Source organism: Diachasma alloeum, unplaced genomic scaffold (genome assembly GCF_001412515.2).
Source record: "Diachasma alloeum isolate Michigan unplaced genomic scaffold, Dall2.0 Dall_scaffold_00285, whole genome shotgun sequence".
In the NCBI taxonomy this organism is placed as follows: domain Eukaryota; kingdom Metazoa; phylum Arthropoda; class Insecta; order Hymenoptera; family Braconidae; genus Diachasma; species Diachasma alloeum.
The window spans coordinates 567,093-580,229 of NW_021680424.1; the positions used below are offsets into that span (position 1 = coordinate 567,093).

Genomic DNA, 13,137 nt, shown 5'->3' on the forward strand with positions numbered 1-13,137 from the left:
GTGAGGAGGTGAGGATGAAGCAAAGAGACTGGAAGTTAATGAAAATTTCCGGGTTTTATAGCGGATGGAGCTGCTACAACTGCACTGCGGCTTTTCGGGACGGTATTTAATGATGCGTGCATAGCTTTTCCGTAATGCATATGGTGATTAAGGCGAATGCTTAAGGAGATGTAGCAATCAGTGGGAAAGAAATCGGCGGTGGGAGGAGAATTTAGTAAATTTGATAGGGATATTGTGAGGGATTGATTAATTCGAATGGAGAATTATTAGTTTTTCATGCGCTGAGAAAAAATTTCCACGTGTTTTTTAGGTGAATACATTCGTTTTGTGGAGAATTGTACGAGGCTAAACACTTTTAATTTTCATGCGCTGATAGAAAGGATTAGTCATTGCTAACGAATGGATTTCGCTGGAGAGGGTCTATTCGTCTCACCAAATATTCACTCGTTAATAGATAACAAATGCACATTTAAGGAGCCTTGTATGACTCAATTTTTACTTTTCCAGTGAATCATTCGTTAACTATTTACGAATATTCATTTCGTCATATTCTACCATTCGTCAATAGTCAACTAATCTCGTTTGGAATAAATGAATCAGAATAATGAATGAATCATGAATGAAACTATTTTCTTCCCGAAAACTGTGTTATTGGTAAAACTAAATAATTTCGAGAGGACAATTTTTTTTTAGGAGAAAATATTCTTCCGTCGTCAATATTTTTTTTCTATAAACCTATGGAGTTCTCGCAGATCAAATGGATTGTATTTTTTCCTGCCAACGGTTCGAATTCGTTCAGGAATAGTTCTGCTCATCACGACAAAATTTCATTTTTGTGAGAAATATTAAATTTTCTTTTACCAAGTTAGTTAATTTCCATCAAGTAAATCTGTTCCACTCCATCAAATATTCTCCCGCAATAATTTTACTTTCAACTAACAAAGTCGTTATTGGTATCAAGGAGACTTTTGTTTACATTTAAGAATAATTGAGAGCTTCAAAGGTCATGACACAATTTTTTTTCTCCCTTAAATTCCGAGATATTCATTGAAACTGGCGAATAGTCGAAATCAACGTAAACCCTTTTTTCGCTCCGCTACTGATTTCTCTCGAGGAAAAAAAAACATACTGTTTGATCAATCTGCCTCTTATCTCCCTGATAACACTCGAGCATAATCTATTTCAATCGTTGTTGCCCAGAATGAGGGGCAAATTGGCGTTTGTAGGGGTCGTTAAACCGAAGGTGTGTAACACACACCTCCGCAATGATGGACTTTGCCATCGAAAATACCACTTACGAATGCCTAAACACAAAACCTACACTGAAGAAGCCAAGTGCAAAGTTCACACTGGTATTTCACAATGGTATTACTCACCAGTATTAATTTTCAATCTTTATTTTAACATCACTTCATTGTCCTAAAAAACAATTCAATTCAATTCAATTATCAATGATCCACCTTTGGACTCGTATTATTTATTCATGACCCTGACATTATTATCCATGTGATGATGAATATATATTTGCGAAGAGGTGAAAATATATTGTGCATGCACAATTTATAGATGAGTAATGCCATTTTCTGGGGGGAAATATTTTTATCTGACGGGTGTGGTGAATTCGTGTCAATCTTTTCCCTCATTATTTCAAGCTTTGAAACAGTTGTTAGAAAGATAAAAGTAATTTTCTTGAAAATATATATTTTTAAAATAATTGTTCAACATTCTGTTGAAGCCACTTCAATATTACACTCTCTCACTTCATTCAACTCTCTCTCTTTTATGAATATATGGAGAATATATCAATATATTTCTTCATCTTTTCAAGGCCTAAAAAATTGTCTAAAAAATAAAAATATTTTTCTTGGCGAATATATTTAAAAAAATTAACTTTTCAACTTCTCCTGATGTCACATCAACATTTTATTCCCACTTCATTCAACCCTCGCATTTCTGAGTGTATTAATAATATATCAATATATTTCTTCATCATTTGAAACTCTAAAAAAATTGTTTAAAAAATAAAATAAAAAATTTCTTGAAAATATCCTTTAAAAAATCAACTTTTCAACTTCTGCTGACGTCACATCGACATTTGACTCCCACTTCATTCACCGATAAAAATATATCAGAAATATATCGATATTTTTTTTTCTCATTTGAGAGATTAGAAAAACTGAAAAATATTTTTTTTTGAAGATATAAAACAAAAATTAATTCTTCAACTTGTGCTGAAGTCGCATTAACATTCGACTCTCGCATTTTCTCCAGGAAAATACAAGTAAAGAATAAGAATGGAGGAAATGAGAGAGGGTGATCATATGTGCCAAGCGTGGTTCACTAAATTAGAAAAACGTGCAGGACACGCGGCGAGAGCGTGGCTCATCCACAGTATGAATTCCCCACCTCGTGCTTCATCTCAAGGTCACTAGTAAGAAGTTGTATTTCCTTTGTTCGATTTATCTTCATTCGGAATCACCTACGCTTATACGCTTCTTCCTCTTTATTTATTTTTTCTTTTGTCTCTGGGGGAATGGGAAAAGTATTGAGGAGGCTAGTCGTTAATTCTGTACTGCACGCGATTTCGTAATTTCTGAGGTACAATTTTAGGGGTCTATTTCTTATTACTGTTATTGTATGCAATCAACTGGTAATTGATCGGTCGAATTAAGTGGCATTTTGTTGCTGAATGATGATTTAGGGGTTTTGAGTTTTTGTGGCATTTCGTCATTGAAAATTCAGAATTTCACGGAAACATTAATGAGAAGTCAATTTCAGTTCAATTATTCCCTGAAAATTAAGAAAATTTCGATAAATATATTCTTGAATTTTTATTAATTGGAAATTCATCGTAATTTAGCACTGAATATTCGTGACTTCACTAAATTTTCTGAGAAATCCGAAATTTCATAATTGTTTCCCGCTCAAATCGCATTCAGTGTCACTCTCCTGAAAATTCCTGATCGACTGTAAATAAATTGCATAAAAAATAACAAAATAAACAAAGTGAGGTCAAATAATTCTTCTTCAATCGTCAGTATCTCCCGATCAAATAATGCGATTTGAATAAATGAAATTTCTTCTTCAAGCATGAAAAAAAATCAAAATTAAAAAATTTTTTTCAAACATCGCCGGAACTATGGGGCAGAACAGGCCGTTTTAAATTCAATTCCGCATGAAATTTCCCTCCGGTATTTCCACCGTAACGCCCCAAGTGCCGCGTTTTTTCTGATATCCCGGGCATTGTTCATTCACAAATTAAATAAAATCTCCTCTCCAAAAATAAACATGTAAAAATTATCGCGTTAATGTATGAACAGTTGATGACATTTGCGTACACATATGTACACAAGGTGCCTACCGGTTGACTCGGTTTTTCCCGGCGAGTCCAAAGTCCACGGTTGAAGCCCCGGCTTGGCGTGCCTGCTGTCACGCACGTGCTCGACACTCTGTCATTGTTATGTACGACCCAGAAAAAAAAAAGGTAAAAATGTGCCGAGAAAAATTCCCCCAGGATCCTCTCCCATTTTTATCCAATTCCGAGGGATTAAATTTTCCCGCAACGATTAATTGTTATTTTAATTATTTTCCCCGGTGCGTGGAGTGGGAGAGAAAGCGTGTCGTAACCACCCACGCGGGATTTTTCAAACTCATAAACCGGGAGAAGGCGAAAAGAGCGCGCCGCACGTAGAAACAGACTTTAAGGTCCCCCTTTCGATATTGGACTTTGGACTCGAGAGTCGCCTTCGGTGTCTATCTCTGTCTCGTTAGTTATATTTCCGATGGCCCCGTTCTTCATTTTACTCAACCTCTCACTCGCACTCGCTCGATGAATGCTTTATTCATGCGTTCGGTTATATCGTTGACTCACGGGTGCCTCGTAAAAAATTAAGATGTGTTTATTGTGACAGTTTTCCTCTCTTTGCAGTGTGGAATGCTCGTAAAAAATGACATTAGAAACGTTAGGAATATTTTGAGATATGTCAAGCAGTCATTTTTTAAATGTATTGTTGGAAAATTGACAATTTAAATTCCTGGATTGTTTATTCTAATTTTTTTCTTCCAAGAAAACGACAATACTATTTTTATTCAACGACATATAATTGGAATTTTGTAGATTTTACGTAAATGTAAAATTTAAATCAGAAATTGATACTCTCGCCTCACAATTTTTTAAAATATCTTGGATATTCCATTTACGTCTATTTTCACTCAGCAATAATTCAACTATCGTGTGAAGTATGTAAAAAATAGAGATTTTCTCTGAATTGTGGAGCCTTTATTCAGTGATTATTCACAGTTGTGGGATTTTTATTTGAATAACACTGACGGAAGAGGAAATATTCCTTATTTTTCATAGAAAAATATACGTAATAAATTCAAATCCCACTCCCTAATCCATTGCACTTCAACATAAATTCTATCTTTCTATCCAGAAAGCCTAAAAAAATGCTAAACCCATTAAAATCGCTGTTAAAGCACATCAACTCACTGTAAAATCCGACTTTCCACTAATTTCTTACGAAATATTTTTTTCATCACGCTGTGGCAGAAAGTGAACTTTTCGGCACGCTCCGCGTGCCTAAAAGTCTAATTTCCGCCACATTGTGATGAAAAATATTGTTCGTAACTCGTGAAAAAATGTTTTTTAGCTCGTGGGATTATATCACTCGCCAAAAAACACTTTTTTGCACTCGTTACGAAATATACTATTTTTTTCAATCAAAAGTCACGTAAAAAAATATTATTTCAATTATTAATTCAAAATTAATCGAAAACCTATCAAAAAAAAAACAACAACAATTTTTCTCAATCTTCGAAAAATATCGTAAAGCAAAAAAATGACGATTAATCTCAATCCAAATCCAATAAATTGAAATCCCAGCCTCTAATCCACTGCAATTTGCTATAAATCGCATCAAGAAAGCCTCTAAAAATCGCAAAAAAATATCATTTTAATTATTAATTCCCAATTCATCAAAATCCCAGAAAAAAAACCCACGACAATTTTTCCCATTCTTCTAAAAATATTGTAAAGCAAAAAACTCACGACTAATCCCAATTCAAATCCCAGTTTCTAATTCACTAGCCTCCAAAACCCATTGAAACCTCTGTTGAATCACGTCAAGCCATAAAAAAATCTCCAAAACAGTTATCTGCTGGTCCAGGCTATCGGATTGACAACGAGCCAACTGGACCAGGGTTACACAGACCCGAGGAAATGGGCAGGGTTGCTCTCCATCCGCCTATAAACCCCCTCCTCCCCCCATCCCACAATGGTACATTCGGTGTAGGGACAATGGATAATAGCCACTACACGATGGAACTCCAGCACCAGTGGGTGGACTCCCCGAGATGAGATAATCCAACAGTACAGAACTGGTTATACCCGTGTGTTAATGCACATGTACATGTTAGGGCTTTGACTGTGGCATCCACAGTTTCCCTTTCAACTCATTTATTGCTGTGATTCTGACGCAGAAGCACCAATGATGCCACAAAAGTCGTGCCAAAATTGCATTTAACACAGCATCAAAACCACTGAATTTAATTGTACAATTTTGTAACTCATGTTCTCCTGGGTCAGTTGTCTTAATAAAGATTCCACAAGTGTGGGAAATTTTGTCATTGAAAAATTCATAATTTCATGGAAAAATCCGTAGAAACTGTAAATTTCAATTTAATTATTCCGTGGGAATTAATGAAAACTCAGGAAAATTTAGAGGAATTTCTTTCTTAAATTCCAGATTTCTCTGAATTTTCAGGGAATTTTTTCAAAAATTTATGGAATTCCAAGAATTTTAAAAGATGATGAAAATTCATATAAATTGTGAAATTTCTTGACTTTACTTCAATTTTCAGAAAAACTTCAAATTCCATTGACGTTTTCCCCCCAAATCGAATTCCAAGTCGTTTTCCGGAAAATTCAGCTAAATTTGTTTCACAATGTACATTTACCAGAAAATTTTTATTATGAATAAAAATTAATGAACTTCAAATATCCAACGAATCTTTGCGACAATTATTCATTCAATCTGAGAATTTTCCAGCAATTGTTCCAAATACTAAACTAAACTCGAAGAGTTTTTCTTCTCATCTCAAAAGTAATTTTCTAAATTAAAAAAAAAACAAACTCTTGTCTCTTGGAAATAGTAGTTTCAATGTAAACGAGCGAATCCTAATGGGAATTCCAATTTCACAACGGCCCCAAAATCGTAATTATTGGCCCGCCATCACTTCCCCCGCAACATAACTTTCACATACGAATTTTAAATTAAAATAGCCCGTGACTCCCCAAATTGGGTTTTCATAATTCATTTGTGCAGCGGAATGCATCGAAAATTAAATACAAAGAAGAGTTTTCCCACTCCAGGGCCATAAAAATGCAATAACGGCTCGAACTATTTCTAGAAAAATGTAAACGAATGCAGAACTCTCTTCGTGCACCCGCGTCCAATGACTTTGACATCTGAATATCAATGATCATGTGCATCATTCAAAACGGAAATTCTACGCCTCGATTTTTTCCACCGTTTTCCAGCATTTCAATAAATTCATATTCATGAATTGTGTACTCAGTGATTTTTTTTTTTAATTTGCGCAGAGAAAACCTCTGGTGCTTGAGATTGAATGCCACGTGCATAATTGCGGCTCCACAATTTTTCCGGAGAGGCTGAATAAACATGTGAAGTAAAAATGAACGATAAAGCTGCCGTTGCGATATTTCTGCCTCTGGAATATCCGAGACTCCACCCCTCCCCCATTTATTTTATTTTTCAATTCCCCTAAAATCCGTTGGCATTAATAATCACGTTGATAATTAATTGAATTCGTAATTTTTCGAAACGATATGCTAATGAAGTGAAGCTGAATAATTTCCAGTATTATCAGCCAATTAACTCTTCCGATGCGCACATTTCCGGGGGAGTGATGAAATTGTGAGCAAAAACTGAGAAAAAGGGTGATTATTGTCGCGCAATTTCAGTCTATTGACGAGTAATTGTCCGTGAAATTTGGTATCAACACTAAATTTACATTTTGAATGCGTTAATCATGGGAAATTTGAATAGTGGTCTCGCACGTTTGATTATTCAGAGCTGTGAATTGTTTGTTTTCAAGCAGAAGGGGAATTCTTCGAATAAAATATTTATACATTTTATTCAAACTTTTAAATAACTTTTAAAAGAACGTCTCAGTCTCAATCTCGTCTCACATCTCGTTTTGAAGTTTAAAAAAATATCTTCGACATGAGTTCAAAATAATTAAATTCTCCTAGACCAGTGATGCCCATGAATCTTCCGATTCTTCAATATTAAAAGAATTTCCGACTTACTTGATTAAATTTTAAATATACTAATCGAAATTAAAAAATAGTAAAATAATTGATAATCTAAATTTCCAATTGATGATGAATTAAATATTCAATAATATGGAACTGTAAATTGTCTATTAAGTAAATAATACTAAATTTCTTATAAGGAATTTTCGATCATCCAAATAATCGTCAATGTTCCTAACTAAATTACTGATTAATAAATCATTAGAAATTGTAGTATTTAAATTGACGATTACTTCAATAATTAAAATATAAGAGTGATAAGATGATAATACATCAGGAAATCGTCTTCTACGCATCTGAGCAATTACTAATAAAAATTAATAATAATTAATGTTGACAACAATCGGCTGACTCGAAGCCAAATCCAAAAATAATTTGAAAAAATACCGAGACCAGAGGGAATGGAAAATAATATCGAGTTCGATGATTGATACATGCGAACCAATAGACAGATAGTCGATCCGATGTTATAATCGAATAATTCTCTTGGTAAACACAAGGCACGACCTTCGTCGAGGCCAAACAACTCAGCTTAAACGATCGTGAGTGGCGCCAAACGGACGCTCCTAATAAATAGTCATGTACTTTCCGAACCAAGGAGCCCATCGCTCCTCAAGTATTTCGGGGGGATACGTTACTTTGACGGGGTAATATCCTGCTGGATTAAATGGAGTAAACTTAGTCAAAGCAGCGGCAGCACCAGCCCTCGTGCACTGCCAGTAACTGTCTCCTGGTGGTTCTCTGAAACTTTAATTCAAGCGAGAAACGGGGTAACTAATCCCTCTTTCCAACTCGGTGGACATGCTGGCCACTCTGGCCTGTTAATAACGTACGTAATTGGCTGGTTTGTACACCGAGGGGAGTTGAATTATTCAACTCGTTAATGCATTCGTCAAATTTTCAAACTTTGCTCTTTGTTTCAATGGTGGTTATTTTAGGATTTAAGGATATTCAAGTATTTTTCGCAATTTGGGGCAGACCACACTATAAATTCAACGATTCAAAATAAAAATAAAACATTGATGTTCAGTGTTATTTAAATAACATTTTGCCCAGAATTATCATTTTTTTAAATATTGGTTGTTCAAAAATGAATAATTGAAATTGTTTAAACCTTCGGAAATCTTATTTCTTTAGGCATGAGAATAAAATTCTGAATGAGATCAATTGATTGTTTATAGATTATTTATAGGAAACGCACGTAATTTTCAACAATCGCAATCGTTAAATTATTACATTAATCTTCCTCCGAAAACAAACTTTCTAATTTTTTTCAGATTTTTAAAATGTTTTCTAACGATTTAATATCGAGATCCAAATTCAGACCTGGAAAGTGTAAATAATAGAATAATTGTCAAATGTTCGGAACTAGGGAAAAATGGGGTTCTAATGAACGCTCTGATGTTCGATTGCAAAAGTAGAAAAACATTTTACTGGAGAAAAAATAGCCAAAGTACTTGGATATCCTTAAATGAAGAATATTGAGACTTGAATATCGCGGGGTTTGCTGAGGCAAATTTCATTATTTTGGGTTCATTTCAGAGGTTTGTTTTCAAAATTGAAATAAGACGTGACTCGGTTGAATTGTATTGTTTGGTCTGCGAATATTGGAGACTCAATAAAACTTTTCCACGAAACTCAAACATTTGCTTTCTCCTAAAATGCAATTTTAGCGCAAAAACACACTAATTACGATTGCAAAAATACAACTTGCACTCAAGTTTTTCAGTGTGAAGGCTTTGTATGCAACTTATTAAAAACAAATGCAACGATAGAAGGAAAAAAAAAATCACCAAGAGTCCGCATGCATTCGTTACCCATTAGCGCGAGAAAAAACGGTGATAAAAAATCTATTTCGGAAAATAAACGATTCAACGTGTTTACATCCTGGCGATCCGGTTTTCGCGAAGCGAATGGGGGACCGGTTAAACCTGGGACTCGAATGAAATACTGTATTTCGCACGGGCATTAATTTGAACGACGTACTTGTGCAGCAGATACGTGTGTTTTATCCCCCCCCCCCCCCCCCCCCCCCCCCCCCCCCCCCCCCCCCCCCCCCCCCCCCCCCCCCCCCCCCCCCCCCCCCCNGTACGAGTTCAATAATTCACAGGTTTTTTTTCTTAATCATTTTTTAACAGCTGTGTTTGTTATTCTATCCGGCATATCCCAGTCATTTTATTATTCATTCTGCGTTTGTCCCGAGTGGAATAGTGCGCAATAGAATTTATCAACGAGACTGATATGAAAAAATAATTCTCACCTCTGCTTTAAAATCCATTCCGTCCCTTTAAGCTACATCCCAAGACTATACCACCAAAAGTTAGTCCGTATGGATTTCCGGAAAAAAATTCTAAATCACTTGATTCATTGCGCTCTCATGAGTTGCTGAGTTTTTCTGTTCTCATTGTTGTTGATGTAAGCAACAATAATTCAGTGGCGAAATGGTAAAAGGTGATAAATCAGTTTTGACTATTGACCAGTTTTCAATCAATATCTCGGAATCTAAGGGAGGTAGCGAAATTTTCGTAACTACATTTGTTGTAGCCCTCAATCGCCTCCACAAAAAAGGTTATAACAAAAATTTCGCTATCTCCTTTAGATTCCGAGATATTGATTGAAAACTGGTCAATAGTCAAAATTTACTTGTCTCCTTTTATCACTTCGCCACTGAATTGTTTGAATCAAATAAGAAATGATTTCACGAAATTTAATTTAATTTAATTACTTATTGTCTCGTAAAATGTGCAGTACAGATATTTAAAATTTGTTTCACTTCGGAATATTATAAACATTATCTACAAAAAACATGGGGACAGTCGTGAGAAAAACCTTTTTCCTAGGGATGCACCTTAATCTCTGGAAATCTCTCACTCAATTACACTGAAAATGTATTACCCCAGGGCTTGAATCAATTACGTATCAGGGGATTGAAGTCCACCTGAGCAAATAAAAAAAAACTCAAACACCTCGGAAAAAAAAATCGAAAAAAAGGGTGGAAATCATTTGTTATCAGATAAGAGTTTCCATTCGCCACGATTTTCCCACTTTTCCGTTCGGATATCGAGTGGTTTGAGGAAAAGGAAGCCCTCCCCATCCAAAGTTACGGAGTGAACGGAACTCTTTCTTTGCTCTTCTGGAATTTTCCAGGAAAATAATAAGAAAAAAAGGGGGGGGGGGGCCGGGGAATCCAGCGCTGGAGACCAAAAGTTGGCACTTGACTTTGCGCTTTTCTCCGGGGTTTGCAGAGACATGAACGCGAAACTTCAGCGTACAAACTTTTCCATTCTCCACCTCAACTATCTGACGTTTATTTTAGTTTATAGCCCCGGGGTATACCCCCTCCGAAATATTCTCAACTTCATGTATATTAATGTATATTAAATTATTAAGCCGTGTTTGCTGCGGTTGTGAGTAAATTATTTATGAAATTCTTGGGATTGTTTGGCCTTTCGCAGGCGTGCAACTGCTTGGGCATCAGCAAGGAGTGCGATTATTTTGGATTGAAGTATCAGAATGCCAAGGGTGAGGAGTTGTGGCTCAATCTGAGAAATCCCATTGATCGACAGACCGGTGGAGGAGGTGGTGTTGCACCTCTCAGATTTGCATTGAGGGTGAAATTTTGGGTACCACCTCACCTGTTGCTGCAGGAAGCCACCAGGTAAATTATTTACGATTATTTATGATTACGAAATATCTCATTCGTCTCGAGAGTTCAATCGAAGTGACGTTTTTATGAAGAGGAATTATTGATATTTCGACTCAATGAATTTTCAGTCATTTTTATTCGTCGGGATAACTCAACGTTCGCCAAAATCGATTTTTTTTCCCAAGTGAAGGTTGATTCCGTATTTTTTGGCCCCTCTAATGCCAATAAAACCCTTGGAGGCACCATAAATGTCGAAATAAATTTTTTTTTTTCACCCGGGCCAAAGTGTCACATCTTAGATTTTTTCCGGGGGAAAGTCGACTTTCGCCAAAATCGAATTTTTCCGCCGGGTGAACGTCGATTCTGTATTTTCTGGCCCGCCTAATGCCACTGCGCCCCTCACTTGCCCCAGAAATGCAGAAATAAAAAAATTTTTTTTTTCACCCGCAGCCAAAGTGCCGTATTTAGGCTTTTTTCGGGGGGAAAATCGACTTTCGCAGTACTGAACGGAAAGACCTAAGTAGAACTTGTCAGGTCCAATCATTCGACTCGGGTTAACATTTATCAGACCCCCCCCCCCTGCCCCGAGCATCTAGAAATGAAAATTGCTATATCTAAAAATGCATTTGAAAAATTCCCCGCAGACATCAATTCTACCTGCACTCGCGTCTTGAACTGGTTGAGGGCCGTCTCAAAGTGCCAGATTGGTGTTCAGTGGCGCGTCTGGTTGCTCTGGTTGCCCAAGCTGAGGCTGGGGATTACGATCCTCTGTCACCACCCCACGGCCTCTATTCCCAGTGCTGTCAGATACAACCTGATAAGCCCTGTGATCCGAAACCTAATGACTTCCTGCATAGAATCATTCAGCAGCACAAGGAGATCAAAGTGAGTCGATGGTTTTTAAACTCTAGTTGAACGTTAATTGTGTCGATAATGAGACGTCTTGGGAGATTATGTCGTGGGGGAGTTGATGAAGATCCATCAAAAGCTTTTTAATTAATAATATTATCCATAAATTATAATTACCATCGATTTTAATATTCAAATTTCGAATTATTTGTTGATCAGTAATTTAGTTAGGAAGATTGACGATTATTTGAAATTCAGTATTATTTAATAGATGAAAAATTTACAGTTCCACATCATAAAATATTTAATTCATCATCAATTGAAAATTTAGATTATCAATTATTTTACTATTTTTAAATGACAATGATCTCATGTGTATTGATATACTCTAGGGTATGAAAGCTTCAACAGCTGAGTACTGGCTCCTCAAAGAAGTCTCCAATTTGGATACATTCGGCCAGGAAATGTTTCACAGTAAATTCGGGTCAAATGCTGTGTCAATGATTGGCGTTGGGCCCCACGGAATTACTGTTTATCGAGGGGACAACGATGAGAAACAAAAGTAAGTTTCCGAGTCAACATTTTGAGCCTCACAAAGGGCTATTTCACCCCCCCCCCCCCCGCCACCCTTNTTCCCCCCCCCCCCCTCCGCCACCCTTAGTGCCACCAAATAATGAGAAAGACTGAAGAGAACGAGTGGAAAAAAAATTAAACCTCATCACGAAGTTGTAATTAAAAAAGTTTTAGTATCGAGAAAGCGGCTGAAAGCCGTCAAGTTGAAAATTCGACTTTCATGTTCTGTTCAGGGCCGAAATGAAACCCTTTATGCTCGATTCATATTGGATAACATAGGAGATATTTGATGCATTGTGATAATTAAAAATCCGGGTGATCCGAGAGCTAGCGAAGCATGAGAATTTAATTACACGAATTTTCAATTGAAATCTACAGTAAGAGATGGAGATTCTGGGATTCTATTCATTCTTTGAATATGAACGAGGGAGCTATTGTACTGGGTTTCATTTCACATATTGTATTGTGAATTTCTCTTGAGTTAAGTTATTGAAAAAGAGGGGAATGTTCCGAGTACATTGAGAAGAAAATTAAATTATAACGGACAAATAAATTTGGTAATTCTCAAAGTGAAGCTAAATAAAAAATATTGGCCGTGACTATTCGCACCATTGCGTGAATCACTCCCGTACACTCCATACACTCCACGCATGCGTGAAGTTTGTGTGTTTCACGCAGCCGAATTTTCATACTGCTGTGTATTTCACGCAGTTGAAGTTTCATACTACTG

The 13,137-nt window shown here is 36.3% G+C and overlaps 1 protein-coding gene across 1 annotated transcript in view; it reads left to right on the forward strand.

The window, feature by feature from the left end:
- Positions 1-13,137, forward strand: part of LOC107038525 (E3 ubiquitin-protein ligase MYLIP) — a 23,131-nt gene that overhangs the window by 4,620 nt on the left and 5,374 nt on the right. The window contains exons 2-4 of the mRNA XM_015257674.1: positions 10,795-10,997; positions 11,630-11,870; positions 12,227-12,396. Coding sequence (XP_015113160.1) covers positions 10,795-10,997; positions 11,630-11,870; positions 12,227-12,396 — 614 coding nt within the window. The remainder of the gene's footprint in view (positions 1-10,794; positions 10,998-11,629; positions 11,871-12,226; positions 12,397-13,137) is intronic.